General features: G+C 28.4%; 3 protein-coding genes and 1 long non-coding RNA gene across 5 annotated transcripts; 2 read left to right on the top strand and 2 right to left on the bottom strand.

Moving 5' to 3' along the window:
- The first annotated feature begins 233 nt into the window (after window positions 1-233).
- Window positions 234-5,188, top strand: LOC118073755 (endoplasmic reticulum metallopeptidase 1-like). Its single transcript, XM_035094461.1, has 11 exons — window positions 234-475; window positions 663-1,334; window positions 1,420-1,551; window positions 1,820-1,940; window positions 2,013-2,318; window positions 2,386-2,615; window positions 2,759-2,939; window positions 3,026-3,210; window positions 3,282-3,437; window positions 3,525-3,730; window positions 3,814-5,188. Exons 1-11 carry the CDS (start codon window positions 473-475, stop codon window positions 4,265-4,267), a joined length of 2,646 nt encoding a protein of 881 aa, XP_034950352.1. The 5' UTR covers window positions 234-472; the 3' UTR covers window positions 4,268-5,188.
- Window positions 5,189-5,379: 191 nt separating this feature from the next.
- Window positions 5,380-9,791, bottom strand: LOC118073777 (uncharacterized). Of its 2 annotated transcripts, XR_004691134.1 has the most exons (4): window positions 9,654-9,791; window positions 8,862-9,586; window positions 8,178-8,764; window positions 5,380-8,079 (listed from the first exon to the last, which is right to left on the bottom strand). It is a non-coding gene; the product is annotated as an uncharacterized lncRNA (long non-coding RNA). The 2 variants fall into 2 exon arrangements; XR_004691133.1 differs by having other exon boundaries at window positions 8,178-9,586.
- A 656-nt stretch (window positions 9,792-10,447) lies between these two features.
- On the top strand, window positions 10,448-15,489 carry Tmem214 (Transmembrane protein 214). The gene is made up of 9 exons (XM_035094490.1): window positions 10,448-10,686; window positions 10,890-11,083; window positions 11,169-11,849; window positions 12,140-12,347; window positions 12,456-12,595; window positions 13,733-13,865; window positions 14,102-14,367; window positions 14,454-14,605; window positions 14,686-15,489. The coding sequence occupies exons 1-9, from the start codon at window positions 10,560-10,562 to the stop codon at window positions 14,810-14,812; spliced, it is 2,028 nt and encodes a 675-aa protein (XP_034950381.1). The 5' UTR covers window positions 10,448-10,559; the 3' UTR covers window positions 14,813-15,489.
- LOC118073776 (putative deoxyribonuclease TATDN1) lies at window positions 15,457-17,832 on the bottom strand. Its single transcript, XM_035094491.1, has 5 exons — window positions 17,574-17,832; window positions 17,195-17,374; window positions 16,498-16,891; window positions 16,193-16,396; window positions 15,457-15,924 (listed from the first exon to the last, which is right to left on the bottom strand). The coding sequence occupies exons 1-5, from the start codon at window positions 17,752-17,754 to the stop codon at window positions 15,819-15,821; spliced, it is 1,065 nt and encodes a 354-aa protein (XP_034950382.1). The 5' UTR covers window positions 17,755-17,832; the 3' UTR covers window positions 15,457-15,818.
- Window positions 17,833-17,947: the final 115 nt, after the last annotated feature.

Here is a 17,947-nt window from a genome sequence, read left to right as displayed (position 1 = left end):
GTAGAGACCAGTTTGTTTATTTAAGGGTACTACCACCCACTTTTAAAGTAAGAAAAATTATAAAGTATCAATTAATTGTGCTTATTTTATCAAAATTGTAACGTAATGATAACAAAGTTACTTTATATTACATTTTATTTACCAACAGATTTATTATTACTACTATTATGTATTCATTTTCGAAAGTACTTGAAATGATAAAAATTGTTTTTTTTTTATTATACTTGTCTAGAGTTCCTTGAACTTCGGACTTATGAAATTTTGTTGTAAGTAAGTGTAGACGAACATATTAACGCACACACAGTTTTAATATGTATGTTCATCTATTGACGCTGTTATGCGCGGCCGCGGTGTTACGATGCAGTGAAAATGCAGTGCAATGTTACCTTCAATCATTAACTGACATACTTTAATTCTTTTATTTCATTCTGACTTTAAATAAAAATTTTTTTTTATAACGAAACTTAGTAATATGGTGAGTAATAATCTTTGCTTATATCAAATTTAAAAACATATCATCATCCCATAACCTTCAAATTTTACTCCAATATTATTTTTACCTGAAAAAATTAAACAAAAAATTTCATAGTCATTTTGATAATAATTGATAAAAATGTAATTTATAAATGAATAATTATCTCTTATATACATAATTTTTATAGAGAGACGGAGTAAGGTATCGTCAAAATAGGGCTCGTCCCTTAGAAGAAGGACTAAGTAATTTATCATCATCTTCAAAAAAAAAGCCAGTGTTTTCAAATGGAACTCAACATCTTCTTTTTTCTTTAACATTTCTATTATTAATTTCCCTGACAGTTATTGTCATGGATAAACATTTACCAGAACCAAAACTCATACGAAATGAGCATAAATATCCTGGAGAATTCATAGCAGAAAGAGCAAGAAATCATATAGTTAATTTAACATCAATTGGCCCCCGAGTTGCTGGTAGTTATGCTAATGAAGTTCTTGCTGTAAAATATTTAACTTCAGCAATTAATGAAATTATCAGAGATGCTCATGATAATCATCAAATTATTCTGAATATCACCAAACATACTGGTTCTTTCCCCTTAACTTTCCTTGATGGAATGACAAGTGTTTATAAAAATGTTCAAAATGTTATTGTGAAACTTGGACCTAGAAGAGATTCTCCTCACAGTTTGTTATTAAATTGTCATTTTGATTCATTTGTTGAAAGCCCTGGAGGATCAGATGATGGTGCGGGATGTGCTGTGATGTTAGAGATCCTTCGAATTATGTCAAAAAATTCTGAGTATCTTAGGCATAATATCATATTTCTATTTAATGGTGCTGAAGAAAATCTGTTACAGGTATTTCATTCAATATTTACTATTATATAATATACAGATTATTTTGTCAACAGAATGATAAATTAAAATATTAATTTTTTTTAAGGCATCCCATGGTTTTATAACTCAACATCCATGGGCTAAAGAAGTGAAAGCATTTATTAATATCGAAGCTTGTGGTGCTGGTGGTCGAGAATTGTTATTTCAAGCTGGTCCAGATAATCCTTGGATTATTGATGTAAATATAAACATATTCTTTGTGCTAAATACATTTGTGATTTTATTGAAATTAAATTTTCAAATGTATTTAAAATAAGTGATTGTCTTTGTGATAATTACTAAAAAATTCAACCGTGCTAATATTTATAAAGTAACTACAGTATAGTAATTATATAACATTTAATTTCAATCTCTTGAGTTCATATTCAAAAGATTGAAGTCGAAGGCCACATTAATAAGTTTCTACCATAATCTTAATGTAGCGCCTACATTAATATAATTTCCAGGTTTATTCCGAAGCAGTTCCTTATCCGTATGCTTCATCATTAGCTCAAGAAATATTCCAAAGTGGAATCGTGCCAGGTGACACTGATTTCCGCATTTTCCGAGATTTTGGCAGAGTATCTGGTAATTTTAAGAAGTTTTATAGACTAAAATGAACTAGAATAGATGAGAATCAAATTGAAATAATTATTTTAGGTGTTGATTTTGCTTGGACAACAAATGGCTATGTGTACCACACAAAATTCGACACTGTTCAACAGATTCCATTGGGTGCTCTTCAAAGAACTGGAGATAATATTCTAGCTCTAACACGAGAAATTTCTTCTAGTCATTTTTTAGAAAATCATTCGCTTTATAATAACAGAGGAAGTTTAGTATTTTTTGATTTCCTTGGAGCTTTTGTTATCAGATGGCCTCAATATATTGCAGCTATTGTGAACATTACAAGTATTCTCATAGGAGTTTATTCCATTTACTTAAACATGTCTGTGGCCCGGAAAGGTAAGTAAATGTATTGACAAATCAATGTTTCATAATAATCCTTTATAATTCAATGTATTTTTTATAGAATTGAAGCCTACAGCATATTTAAAGCATTTAGCGACATGTATTGGAGTTATATGTATTTCATGGGCAATTTCAATAATTTGTGTGACATCAATTGCCTTAATCCTTACCAAACTTGGAAAAGTAATGAGTTGGTATGCTAGACCAGCGTGGCTATTTTTTCTGTATGTTTGTCCTACTATAGCAGTATCAATGAATTGGTTTTTATACGTTGGAAATCGACAAAGAAAAGTATATATTTATTTGGATAATAACTTTCTGATATTGAAATTCATTTTTAAATCACAATTATTATTTTTATTTATCAAATATTTATATGATATAGCTATTTTCATGATTATTTGATTTTATTAACACCATTCTTTATTTTGTAGAATATCAATTCGCCTTGGACTCTATACCAACTCTACTGTGATGCCTATAGTGCAATTTGGATGATAGTTTTATTCGTATGCGTTCTTTTAGAAATCCGATCTGGTTTTATACCTTTACACTGGGTTATATTTCCAGTACTCGGAAATATTTTAAGACACAATTTCTTCGAAAAATGGAGAGGTAACTCATAGTTATAGTTTTTTTAAATGGTTGTTCTCTATATAATAACGAAAAACACTGGCAATTATTTTCTGTGAATTTTACAGATTGGAAGTGGCTAATTTACCAGATGGGAGTTTTAAGTTTACCATACATGCAATCGTTTTATTTAGCAATCGGTGCTTTGTATTTATTTATTCCAATAATGGGTCGAGTTGGTGCTGGTACTAATTCTGAAGTGATTATGGCGAATATGTTGGCAATTTTATTTTGCTTTTTACTTAGTTTTATGGTAAATAATTTCTCAATAAATACTAAACGTTGCCAAATAGAGCGTATAATTGATGAATTATTTTTTTTCAGATGCCAATGGTGATATTAATTAAAAACGCAGAACGAGTTCTGAGTGTAATGATGGGCCTATTTTTCTTATCTATAGCAGTACTTATTTTAACACCATTAGGCTTTCCTTATAGTGGAGACATTTCTGCACCTGCTCCTCAACGATTCATGATTCTGGTAATCATAAAACATTACGATACAAGAACATAATTATCTTAATTTATAGTATTTTTTATTCTAATAAATTCATCCAAAATCTAACAGCATACTCATAGACGACATTATGATATTGATAAAAGTCTAAAACACTCAGGAAGTGGATATTGGATTGTAGATTTAGATATGAACAGTCCGCATAGCGTTGAATCATTTGTGCCTGAAATAGGCGCAGTGGTTCCTTCTACTAAAGACTGCGAAGAAAAATTATTCTGTGGATTACCATATCTCGTACCTGTTCGAACGTTTCTTTGGTAATTTTTGAATTAATTGATTAAATTATTTTTTGAGATACAAGTGTAAAGGATAAAAAATGGAAAAAAAATTACAATTTTAGGAAAACTAGTTGGATTCCTGGACCCGAACCTTCAATTAATATTCCTACTAAGCTTGAACTAATATCAAGAATAAATCAAAGAGATATGTCGACTTTTACATTTAATGTAAGTGGACCGGACCACATAGGCATCATTTTGTCACCGCATAAAGATGTACACTTGGAGCAATGGAATGTTGTTGATGGTGAACCTTTAGCATGCAAGTCATGGAATGATAGAAAAGCCTATTTTATCTACTATGCTTGCTCATCCGATTGTGATCCTTATCATTTCACTATAATTTTAAAAGTACCTACAGATCATGATGGTCCTGTTTTAACAATTGCATTAGCTGGTCATTTTCTTTATGGAGAAAATCAGAAATCACAAAGGTTTGATAAGTTTTTAAGACAATTTCCATCGTGGACTGTTATTACACCGTGGACTGCATCATATTCCTCTTGGGAATTTTAAATTAAACTCTAGATATTAAATATTTAAAAAATATTAATAATAGAGTATTAATAACTTATACTTTGAGTGATATTTGCAAGTTTGTAAGTCAAGAAGCACATTATATAAAAAGCCTAAAGTAATATTAGTAACAAAAATGCGGTAATTTACTCAATTTATTATAAAATTTACACAATTTTTTACTAGATTTCAGTAATAGATTAATGAAAGGAGTTTTAAAAAATAAAAAGTTGGAAATTTTCATTGAACTACTGACGCATATTCTTAGAGTTATTGAAATTTTACTACCAAATATGTGATGAGTAAATATAAAATCTTAAAGATTAGTGAATTCATATCGACGATAAAATTAAAAATAAGGTTCGAATGATTTCACGCATAAAACTCAGTGATAAATACCAAAAGTACGTAGCTCTAATGTTATGTACAGTAAATCCTTTGACATTAACTAGTTGTTAAAAACGTTGTTACAGTACTCAATTGTCAAAAGTGAACGGTAAAACAATCATAGAGACAATTATAATTGTTGTCGGTATAAAATTTTTATTTACGAAAAACAAATGAATAATTTCAAGAAAATAAATTGAAATTTAATACATTATTTTTTACATATTTTAAAAAATTTATATATGTATTTAATTTATTAACTAAAAAATAATATTTAAGGTCAATCATTAAAAAATTATTTATTGTGTTCTTATACATATCATTTCTTTGAACAATAATTTTTGATAATTTTATATTTTATTATTGTAAATTAACGAAAAAATATGTATACATTTATATATTTAATCATTTAAAACTTCGTCACACTTGCAACGAACGATTACGGCTCAAAATGATAGCCCAATAATTATGTATAAAAAAGGAACAATTTGTTATAAAATTATATTTAAATTATAAAATAATGTCTTTAAAATAGCCTCAACATTTATTAACTTCATCAAAAATCCCAAATTTTACTCACAATATTGTAATACTTTATATTACGAGATGAAATTATTTATAAAAATAAATTAAAAATAACCAGTTAATAATTATAATGGTTTATTTCTTCATTATTCTATATTATGAAAACAAGTTGATTTACACAGATTGCCTGTTTTTTTTTATTTTAATGAAACTACTAACAATAAAAATTTTTGTAAAAAATAAAAGTGTTTAATATTTATTATAGTTAGTAAACAATAATTGCGTTACAAATACTATAAATAGGAACAAATAAGTTATTGATCATGAAGAAGATATTTTTGAATTGTTATTGTTCTATTTTCAATCATGTTTTCTTCATTACACATCATTGTTAATTGTTGCTAAATTAATTCAAATGAATCGTTGAAATGTGTCAATTGATACTAATAATTGTTAAACTTTTTTATGTTTGACATCTAATTGATAAAGTAGGCCATTTGAGACGTTCCCAGATTGATTCTTTTATCATATCATGCATTCAACGGAAGCTAAATGTTCGGCTAATTTCCGGCTTTTTCCACAGGAATCCGGTTGCGTATTGCCATTGCATATTTGCAGCTTTTTTATCTATACCATGACGGTTAACTAAAAATATTATCAGTTTGAAATATTTTTTGTTCTCAATTTATTTCAATTTGTCCGTCATCGAAAGAATATTTTGCTGTCGATTTTTATTATTTTTTTAAGGCCAAGTTTTTTCCCAAAAGAAGTTAATGGTTTAGTTGGACATCTCAAAAGGTTTCGTGTCTCATAAGAAATGCGTCAATATTGACGTACTGGTGTCCGGTAAGGCGAGACCGATTTCCTGGTCGTTGCGATTCGAGTCTCTTTGTCATATATTCAACTCTTTGTCTCTTTCTCGCCTCAACTCTTCGAACAAATTCAACGAGAGTCGTTCGCTGACGGTGCTCAAGTACGACACGTTCATTTTTTCACTCATGAATCGTTTTTAAAACTGTAAAATTGACAGTGTTTATCTCGTGATCTGAAACTAATATCTACTTTGACAATGAAAAAGGTATTTTTTTTTTATCATTATTAATAATTATTTTTATTAGAATAAATAAATATTATTTAAAATAAAAATAGCTATTTATAAAAAAAATATTTAAATGAAGAGTATGAACGTATTCAAATTATTCTTTAGATGTAACTAGTTACCACGTGGGTTTGAACTCGACTTAATTATTCCCGTAAAATTATTGTAGAATTAGCGAGGACGTGTGAGTGAATGCAACAGCAAAATTACCATCACGAATTCTTTTCTAGTTAGATTTAAAACAAGTTCTCTTCCTGCTAATCAATATTAACTAGCTTCTTCTAATCAACTACCGATCATCTGATTCGCAATATCATATTATCTGATAGTATCATCATTTAATTGATTGAAATTTGTGGTTGTAGAATTTAATTTATATCAAATTTTTCTTAATTATAACCAAATTACTGCTTCAGATATTTATTGTTATTATTTTTTTTTTTTTTCAAGTAAGTGTATAATTATTTTTTCATCCTCAACCTTCACAGTGGCTTTTTCTTTCAATGTTCCTGCAATGAGTTCACACAGAAATACTGTACCTGTTTGTTTGTCAATTAGCACGTTTCCAAGTCTTCTAGGCAATAATGACGGATCTGTTTCATTTACACGGCCTACTTTTATTTAAAATTTTTTCAAATATTCTAAATATTACACGAAGGTGTCATAATCAATTTTCTCTATTCCAGTTCATCTCTTTTTTTTTTAATTGAATTTACCTTTTGAATAGCAAATTCATGCAATTATTATCTCTCAATGGATTTAAAAGTATCTTTTGTTATGATTGTTAATTATTAAAAAAAAAAAAAAAAACCAATTGATATTTACGATGTTTCTATTCATCCTAAGAAAAAAATGGTCATTATTGTTATCTCTAATTTTATACTCAAGCTGTTATCTTATTTCGTGTTTTATCATATGTTATGTATCATACAATCACTTACTTGAGCTATGAATTAATATAAACATAGTTTTTAGAGTACGTGTTAAGGAAATTAAAGACAGATCATTCATTTTTTTCAAATTTAACACGTATTAATGATAAACTTTTTCTGGAATGATCTCAAAAGATAAATGTTTTCACCTGCTGATATCTCTACATAAATATATTTTATTTGAAACTGACTTCATGAATATTATATATAGACATATGTATCGAAAGCATAACAATATATCTATGAATATATTTTGTCTTCGTTCATGACACCTTAACGTGACTTTGTAGCTTTTCTTTATCAGTTTTCTTACTCATATATGTATATTTATGTTCTCTTTTTTCGTGTTTATTTTTTCTTTTTCACTTTTTTTTTTCCTCAACGATTAGCCGCGCCTGAAGAAGTAAGAAAAGCTTTGTCCTCATTACAAAAGCAACTTTACAATGAAATGAATCATTCAAAAAGTTATGGAAAACTATAGAATAATTTTTAATAATATTTTCCTTTTTATTTTTAAGTTGAAAAATAATTTTATTTAAAATAAAAAATTTAAAATTTTATAGTGAACTAAGTTTGATGGACCGGATGAAGCACATACATCAACGTTCCTTTTCGTATTCACAAACTTTTTATGGACTTATGTGCGCACCCTACGTGTTCGGCGTACTGATTAATTATTCCCTATGGGTCCTCACTACCTGACGCCGGCAAATAGTCTAAGACTATTCAGAACAATAAAAGAGACCAAGAGAATAAACGCGAAAGCATTGTTAGAAGTTACCATTAATATAAAAGTACTTTCTCTGATAAATGGACACATGATTGCTTCGACTTGCTTACTAATTAAGTCATTATTTGATTCTTTATACCTGTAAATACAGTCATATATCACAATAATCACTTATCAATTAGAATAACATTTAAATAAATACGTAAATACCAAGAATTATTTTAATAATCAATTTACCTTGGAGTCAATAAAAGAAGATTGTTTTTAATCAAATGAAGTGATCAATGATCTCTTCGACGCATTCCTGACGACAACGTGACGAGAATTGACAATTGAAGAATTTGAATATCTTTTTCAAGTATTTTGAGCCTTTGATGTATTCAAAAATTTAATTCATTTAATTTGGAGTAAAAAATTGTTAACTTAAAATTATTGAAAGCATTCCTAAGTGATTATTTGGAAAAAAGTAAGTTATGATAAGTAATAATGATTGAGAAACTTGGTTGGTTGACAGGAAATAAAAGTAACAGCGTCAAATGCACTTGTGGATTCGTCAATTACAGTATCAAAATTTGAGAGTGTCTTTTAATATCTATTTTCATTAAGTATATATCACCAATACGTTAAGATGGTATTTAGTACAGGCATTGCGTGATTGGCATGAGAAACTTGATGACCTGACTAATGCCACAGGTTTCTTTAATTCTTCACCATATCCGGTCAACTGTAGCCACACGAAATCCACCACCAACAACACCGGAAGTCACGGACGAGTCCTCATGCGCGTGCTCATGCAATCTATCTTCATATCTTTGTCTGCAAATCTTTTTAATAATTTTTTCACATCAATTTTCTGGGATAGTAACCTTAACAATTGATTAATATTTAACTCTTATACTAGTTATATCATTAATTAATTACCATTATTAAAGTTTTTTAGCTATTAATATCTAATTATTAATTAGTGTAACACTTCTAAATATTGATATTCATCAACAGCCATCAATATCAAATAATTCTGCTTAGGTTATCTTTTACAGCTAAACATCCCTCCCAAGATTATCATAACTTGACGTGCGTGGTGGAATTTTCATTAGCATGGCAAGGTGGTAACTATACAAGATGAAGAAGAAAGAAGGAATGGTTTGAGGGCTTGAGACAGGGCCAGCCAGTAACCAATGAATTGTAAAGACGCTTTAACGTCCCCTCTAGTCTTCGTCAGGGCAACGTGGTAACCAGCAAGGTTTCAAGATTCCTCTGTTGTTCTTCAAGAATACTTACACCGTCAGTTCTTCGGCAGAACTCGTCATGGAAACTAGAAGCACTGGAATATAGAAACTTTGTATCAACTTTGACATTTTATTGAAAGTATTCACTTTAAAGTAAGATCTTCAACATTATTATTTTATTTTGCTTAACTTTTTTCCTAAATTAATATCATAATCAGTTATAATAATTTTTTTAATAAATATTCAATGAATAGTTGTATAGTGTGTTAGAAGATAATATTCTTTATTCTTAAAACGATGTTTATATATTTTTTTAGCATTCGAAACAATAAAAAACCATGGGGAGTAATGATTTTTTTGTTATTTCACCTGACACACTGCAAGGAGCGAGGTCATCAGTTTATCAAAATGAAATGTCTGCAAAATATAAGTGTCATGTTACAATCAGTTAACAGAATTACAAGTTAGATTAAAAAAATCATACCTTATAATGTGTTATGTTTCAAAGAACTATTCAGAACAAACTTTATTGCCGAAATTCTAAGCTATATTGAATTTTTTATATTTTTCATAATATTTCCAGAAGTCATATTATTCTTCAATAAGGTAGAAAATTAACATCATATGGATATTAAAATTCAACTGAACGTCTAGGAGGCAAGATGTCGGCATAGCTGATGTATTTTAATATTCGGCTGTGTCACATCGAGCCAACCGAACGTTTAGATTACATCTAAGTAAATTGGTTAATTTGTTAACGACTGAAATTAAATGTAATGATATAGCTTTGATAACTTTCGATTTATGATATTATTTCTTAATTTATTCAATAAACTAGTGTTATTCTGTTAATTTAGTTTAACTGGTAATTTATTTATTTTTAAGTATATTTACTCAAATAAATTATTGGAATGTACTCGAACATGTGAATGAATATTACATGAATTCTTGAATGAAACTAATTTATAACTATTAAAATATAATTTCTCAATAAAATATTTCTTGTTATAAATTTATTCAGTACTTAATTTCATGAAAAAAATTATCCAATCCATTGTAATAAATGAATAATTTCAAAAAAGTCAATATTAAGAAGCAAGTAATTATCGCAGTATATTATTTTTTAGTAACTTGTTCACAGTTTATAGTTTGGAAGTATAATAAAAAAGAATAAAGTTTGTCGGAGGTAAAGACCATATTGTAAATTAGCGCGTGGCATTTTGATAGAGGCGCATGCGCGTCCACGTAAAACTTGATTGAGGAAGGGGTAAAATATCATGGAGTTGATTTGCCAGCTGGACGCTGCTAATGCCTAAAGTGCCTTCCCTTCATTTCCTTACATAAAATTTAACTTCGTAGTGTATTAGATTTTCAGTTTGTCATATGCACAATGTCTTCAGGAGGTTGGGAAGTAGTTACGAAAAATAAAAAAGATAAAAATGGTGCAAAAAATACTAAACTTACAAAAACTGAAAAGAAAAAGATTATCGAAAACTCTCCAAAGGTTGAAGATTTTCGTAAGTTGATTTTTGTAACCTGAAATTTGTACACTTGTAACACATATGTTTTAATTATTGTAATGAATTAACTAGGCCACACTTGTGTAATATCTTATAAAATATCGGTTCAGTAAATATTATTTAATATCATTGCGAATTTGGAGCAAGTGGATCAACTACTTGTCTTGTTTAAATATTATTTGTTTTTCTTTTTTTTTTAGTTCCATTGAGTCAAGTCAAAACATTGTACGACAATTTCAATGGAAGTAAAGAGAACAAGACACCGAAAGATAAAGAAAATAAAACTAAAGAAAATGAAGAGAAGAAAAAACAGCAAAAAATGAATCAACAAAATAAAAAAAAGGAAAACTCAAAACCTAAGGAAAAAGTGGCTAAAACTGCAGATAAATTTCAGGTAAGCATAAGTTTATCATAATATATATTTTTCGGGGTGAAAGTTAAAAAAAATTGATTTAAAATATTAATATATGTGTTTGTAGGTTACTGTTGATCAAGTCAATGAGCTGTTAGAAACTAATCGAACTCGGTTTCCTGATGCACCATTAATTTGGTTAAAAGATCTAGTTTCATTTTTGAACTCGAATATTTCAACAGACAAAAAAGACATAGCTTTATCAGAAACATATCTACATTTAATTCCAGCAGCAGTCCGTGTGATATTTGAAAAAATTATCAAATCAGCTGGACAACAAAATATACAAATTTTCTATGAAGGAACTCTTTTACTAATGGCTAAAAATATGGCTTTTGGATTGTCAAGTGTAGGATGTAGAATTTTTTTACAACTTCTTGCTCAAATGTATCCAGAAATGACATGTATGAATATAGACAAACACATAATTCTCCGTAATTCGTACCAGAATAAAAAAAACATTGGCTTAGCAATACTTTGGGCTCTTTCACAGAGTGGAAAAAAAAATTTAGCTGTTGGTTTAACGTTATGGCATGAAGTCATGGCACCCATGCTCGAATCTAGAAATTATTCTCATTATGTTATGAAAATATTAGAAGAACTTTTAAATTCTCATGTGTATAATAATGTAAATAATTGCACTACGGAAATGTATATCCAAATTGTTGATGATCTTGTTTCTGGAAAAATTGCCATTAGTAATGGTACTGCAATAGGAGAACTGCGAAGATGTCAAAAGATGTTAAGAGTAAGTTATTATTAGTTAACAATGATTAATATTATTTCAGAAAATCACTTATATTTACATTAATAAAATTAATTTAAAGCAACCTTCAAAATTTTCAATGAATATCAAATTGATAACAAATATAAATAGAATTTTAAATAACGTATAATGATAAACAAAATTACATTCAATTCAAAATAATTCATTGTTTTATAATCGAATGCTCTAAATAATTTTATCATAAAAAAGATAAAAAAACTATTCACTAATAATTACAAAGGTTCTAATCGTAAAAATATCAATTTTAACAGGAAACAGCTATGAAAAGTGACAAAATCGATATTCAATCATTTTTTGAAACTATATTCGATAAAATATCTCCAAAAACTAATCGATGTAATGAAGAATTCCTCAAAACATTAACAACTTGTATAGCACATGATTCCAGATGTATTTTATCGTGGGAAAAATTATATCCAAAGAGACTTTTTCAATCTGAACTACTCATCGAACAGCTCAGTAAAATTATTTATTTTTTTTAGCTTTTATAAAATTTGCAGTTCGTTTTATTAGACTTTAAAAGATAATTTTTTATTGATTTTCATCATCTTTAAATCAACATTTTAGCTAAGGACTGGGATTCAATCAGTTCAGAAATAGATGCAAAATCACTCAGAGAATTACTGACCGTCTTCCAAGTAACAAAAACAAAATCGAAAAAAAGCAAAGAAGATTCTTTAATGATAGCTTGTCACAAGAAGGCTGAGGTGAGCTTTAATTAATTTTTTTTTAAATTGTAACTCTAAACTTAGTGCAAATACTAGTACCTATTAAATTTATAGTATTCAATCTCTATTTAAATATTTAACATTAAATTTACAAAATTGCTTTTCTAAAAAATAAAATTAATTAATGATCTAATAATCTTTTACTCGGTATTCGTTGTTATCGCTATCAACTTTTCCAAAATAGAGCATTAAGAAACATAATTAATTATAACATAAATAATATTGATGACTCAGAATACCTACTTTGCAAACTCGTAAATGATTATTTTCCTACTCTGTTTTTATAATGAGTAGTGGTGGATTTTCCATAGATATAGAACGTAGTATTGTCACGAACTGCGTAGAATCTCCAGAAAAGTACGTATGTTCTCTGATTATTTTTCTTATGTAAAGTTAATTTCGTCCTTATGAACATTAAAACATTTTTTAATTTCTGTGGATTATCAATAATTTATATATTTGACATTGAAATGATCATTGATAAATATGTTTAACCCCGAAGAAGATTAAACTATAGCATACTTTTTGGAACACAAATGACTATTAAAGTGTCAAAAGAATGTGTAAGATTCGTGAGTCTGAACGTAATGTATAAACAATTAGTACGTTCTATACAGTTTTATATGATAATATAATCGGCATTAAGGTCAGGGGGCAAAAAAGGGGGAATAGTAGTGTTGTTTGCGTTTAGTGTATTGCTTCAGGCATTCAAAAGTGACAAGGTGAGGTTAGACGAACGATTCGTCTAGAAAAGGGAGGGACAAATATCGATCGGTACGTTTGCCCCTTGTTGTGTGCTTGTGACGACACGAAATCGTAATTTTTGCAGCCTTTTTTCGATATTTTCGACTGATTTCGTCTAGTTTTCTTATATATCTATAAAAAATTGTATTATTTAACTTTACGTACTAAAGGTAAAAAGACAGAAAATTATTTATTACTCAAACATACCGCTTTCTCTGAACTAAGTTTCAATTAGTTTTTCCCAACACTTTCGATTTAATTCTCAGTAGTGAATTTCTTGAAACTATTCATGGAAACATAACCAGTTTAACTTATTTCTGATAGCATTTCAAAATTCTTTATACTTATTTATATGTTTGATTATTTTTTTAGGCTTTATTTAACAAAATGTCTGCGACGTCGAAAAAAGGTAAATCTTTCCCTTGGAGGAAGGGCTCGATTCTTCTTTTAATCCTGATTGGAGCTGTGGTGGCATTTGATTGCAGAAATCATGGCTCATTTGAAGGTAAGCTACTTTATTTTATGGTTAAGATTTTTTTGAAATCGAAGAAACATGAATACACAAAAAACTCAATCGGAAAAGTTCGAATAGGATGTGGCATTTTACGTTGAAAGGTTAACAAATTATTGCCTTTACATATTACTTCTTTTTTTTTTAATTTTAATGAATAAATCAATAACTCAAATGATTATTTATAGAACATAAAGTTTAAATATTTGTTTAATTTATTTGACTTATAGCTTCTACTACTGGTAGATTTATAAGAACCAGTGGGGTTGTCAATTACGGACAAAAAGCTTGGTCTACAACAAAACTTTATTCTAACCAAGGCTTAGCATATTTGGAAACTAACTATCCTGATTATTACAAATCTGCATCAAAATTTGGTCGACAGTATACTAAGCTGGCTGGAGACTTCTACCTTGTTGGCAGAAATGCAGTAGGACGATTATATAATAATACTATGCAATTTGTTGAAGAAAAAAAACCCGTTGTAACTGAAAGCGTATGTATCAATGAACTTAAAAACCTTACTTTAACGGATATTTGTGTTAATGGATTGTTTGTAACCTATTATTTACTTTGTTGTAGATTGAATACTATTTTCCTGGCTGGCTAAATACATTCCAAACAACAGCAATAAAACAATTCGAAGTAGTAAAAAAATATTCAGCTCTAACGACTGAGTATATTGTGCAACAATCATCCAATCTAGTGAGGTGGTTACAAACGAGTGTTTTTGTGTAAGTAAAATTTAGCAATCAAATTTAAAGATTATTGACTATTTAACAAAATAAAAATCAATATGTTCTGTAATTTTTAGTGGGAATTTAAGTCCTGAAAACATCCGTGGATTTGCAACAAAAGCTTTGAAATCAACTCAAACATATGCGAGTCAAACTTATGATTGGGTTTACGAAAAAGTTCAAACGTTATCAAAGGTCCAATAAATTTTATGCATTTGTGAAGCATTATACAAAAAAAGACGAATAGTCTATTGATTAACATAAAAAAAAAGAAACAAACATAAAGAAAACGATTTACTTCTAATATTCCAGCATTTATTTCATGAGACGACCAGTAATGGGAGGCTGCATAATTAAAGCGATAATTGTGTTATTCTACCTGTGATATTTTGAAAAATGTATCATATCTTTTGGATTTCTTCTTTTTTTTTCTTATCCCAAAAATCAATTGAATCATGTGAAGTCTAAATAATTTTCGACGATATGAGTTTTTAATTGATTGAGTATCATCTTGGACGTTAATATTCACAAAGGATAAGAGATAAAAACAAACGATAGAAGTATAATAATAGCGAGAGACATATAAAAGGAGTTAAAGCTCTAAAGCAGCCTCAACTAATTAAATAGTATTTTGTATATTCATGGGTGTGATTTTTTGTTTATCGAAAGCTAGAAAGTGTTTGTGTGCGAAAAATTAAACATAAAATTGTTTCATAGTATAATTTGTTTTTAGAAGACAATTATATTATAATAAATAATTATATAATATGGGAAAAATATACAAAACTGTTCAACTAAAATGAGAAGATGTACAAAAGAAATATAATAATGAATTGAAGTCGAAATGGTTATCGCAATAATAAGAGAATAATATTGATAAATACAGTTGTCATCATTACATTAATGGCGATGGTTACATAATGATTAGAATCTTAACAAGAATATATTAATTTTTACTTTAAGTGAAAAGAGATCTTAGCTCGACTTAAGCTCTATTGTACTCCAAACTTCCACTCCTCCTTCCTTTTTCAAATTTATTTTTATGTTTACTACAAAAATGCATCTTTTTGTTTAGCAAAAACGTTTTCGTCTAAAAAAACTTTGAGGCAAGACGCTAACTCCACAAATAATGGGCGTTTCGAATGTCAATTCCAATTTCGCAAATGTTTTGTCTTATGTAGTATAATAATCACCAAAAATAATTGTATTGTTACAGTTCGTGGGGAAAGAACACTTTCATTGAATTTTTATATATTTGGTTACACAAATACTCTTCTTCTTCGTCTCTTACGCGTGCAAGAACCTCCAGTATTTGACTGTGAAAATAAAAATGAAGTTCACTAATTTAAGTATTAATTATAAAAAATGAACTTAATGAAATATTAAAATTAATTAAATACATAAATTTTTTCTAAAAGTTACTGAAATCTATAAATAAATTAAAAAAACTTAAAAATACGACAAATGTTCAATACCATACATTTAAAAAAAAATGAGTATTATCATATAATTATAAAAAAAAGCAATACATGAATTGAATTATTAATGAAAATATTTGAGACTTTATGTATTTATGTAACTTACACTATTGTACAAGGCTCATTACGACCTTTTATCATCTTATCTTCTTGCCACTTTTCTTTTTTCACTGAAGGAAAATGTGTTATAACATCCTTGACTGATGCATGAGTGGGCCGAATTTCGCACCAAGGGCAGTCAGTTTCAATCATTAATTTATCTGAGGGAATGGTTGTTACTGTAAATAAATTATCTTCTGTTTTGAGTGAACTGTAAAATAAATAGTTAAGTTTACTAATAATTTTTCTAATTATAAAAATGTATTAATGAATGTGTAAGAACAATAAAGAAATAAATTAATCAGTAAATACCATCCATTAATGCCAATGTATAAGCCTAATTGCAAAATACTATTTGCCTCTTCTGGGTTGCCATCGAAAGAATGGACGACACCTTCGCTAAGCTCATCTTTATGTTTCCTTAATATATATATAAAGTCTTCAGACGCATTTCGACAGTGTAAAAACATTGGAAGTTTCAAAGATGAACACATAGAGAGCTGCATCTCAAAGTATTTTTTTTGAGTATCCTTAGAGCAAAAATTTGTTCGATCATAATCTAATCCTATTTCTCCTATTGCTACGATTTTTTCTCGATTATTCGAAGCAAGATCAATCATCGATTTTAAATATGATTCAGGATCACCCGATTCTTCAAATTCATTACATCTTGTTGGATGACATCCTATTGTTGTGAATAACCTAGCTATAAGGGAAAAAAATAATTTAATAAACAAATTAAAAAACTAGTCATTACTATTAAACTATTTTATTACTATCAGTAAAATCAATTGCATAATTAAAAAAATTTTAAATAACCAATCATTTTATTTTAGCTAATTAGTAATGGTATTTGAATAAATAATAAACTAAAAAATTTATCATTTCATTTATCTAGTTACTAAATAATTTATTTACCATTACATTGACTCAATAAGATGGATGATTTTTGTGAAATAGGTCATCAAGAAGCACTTTTTTAAATCCAAAAATATGAGGAATTATTTACCGTCTGTTCTCGCAAGCTCCAAAGCTTTTCTGCTTTCTGCAAGACTGCCAGCAGTGATTATAATTCTTGACAAATTATTTTCCCAACTTCGAGTCAACACAATTTCTAAATCTGGTGGATGCTTTTGTGATCCATTGTAAATGCCTTGATACATTGGATCGAGCAAATTTGCTCCAATATCTAAAAAATGAATAAGTAAACACACAAACAATAAGTAATTAACAAAATGAAAATAAAAGTAGGAAGTAATAAAAATTTCCAAACAATGAACTTTAAAAGAGTTTCTACATAAGAGAAAACATAACCTTCTTTTGAGGCAACGTATAGTTCTTTCATTACTCCAAAAAGAATGATTAGAGGATAAAATTTTTCATCTTACCAATAAATTTACGTAAATTCGTCATCCTTAAACCGGGCATACGACTTAAAAAGAAAAGCCCGGCAAAGCAGACACCGTAAGACAGTAGATTAGCAGGTGTCCGTTGTTTGACCGGCGGCTCCTCTGACACATGGATAATAGTTGTAGTCAGGTGAACAGTGGGAGAATATGCGGCAACCATGAATTCTGCGGATCATGTCTGCATGCATCGCGCAAACGTACTGGAACAGCTTTTTATACTTACAAATTATTCTTTACTATTGTACGTCTTGATTTGAAATATAGCCAATGAATGTAATAGATCTGAAACTTATATAGAACTTAAGAACCAATGATTTTTCATAGATAAAATTTTTAATCAATTTACTTTAAAA

This window comes from Chelonus insularis, unplaced genomic scaffold (assembly GCF_013357705.1).
Source record: "Chelonus insularis isolate UGA/USDA-ARS -01 unplaced genomic scaffold, ASM1335770v1 scaffold_362_pilon, whole genome shotgun sequence".
NCBI lineage: Eukaryota > Metazoa > Arthropoda > Insecta > Hymenoptera > Braconidae > Chelonus > Chelonus insularis.
The sequence above is the reverse complement of the archived record's forward strand: the minus strand, read 5'-3'. Positions and strand labels throughout refer to the sequence as shown.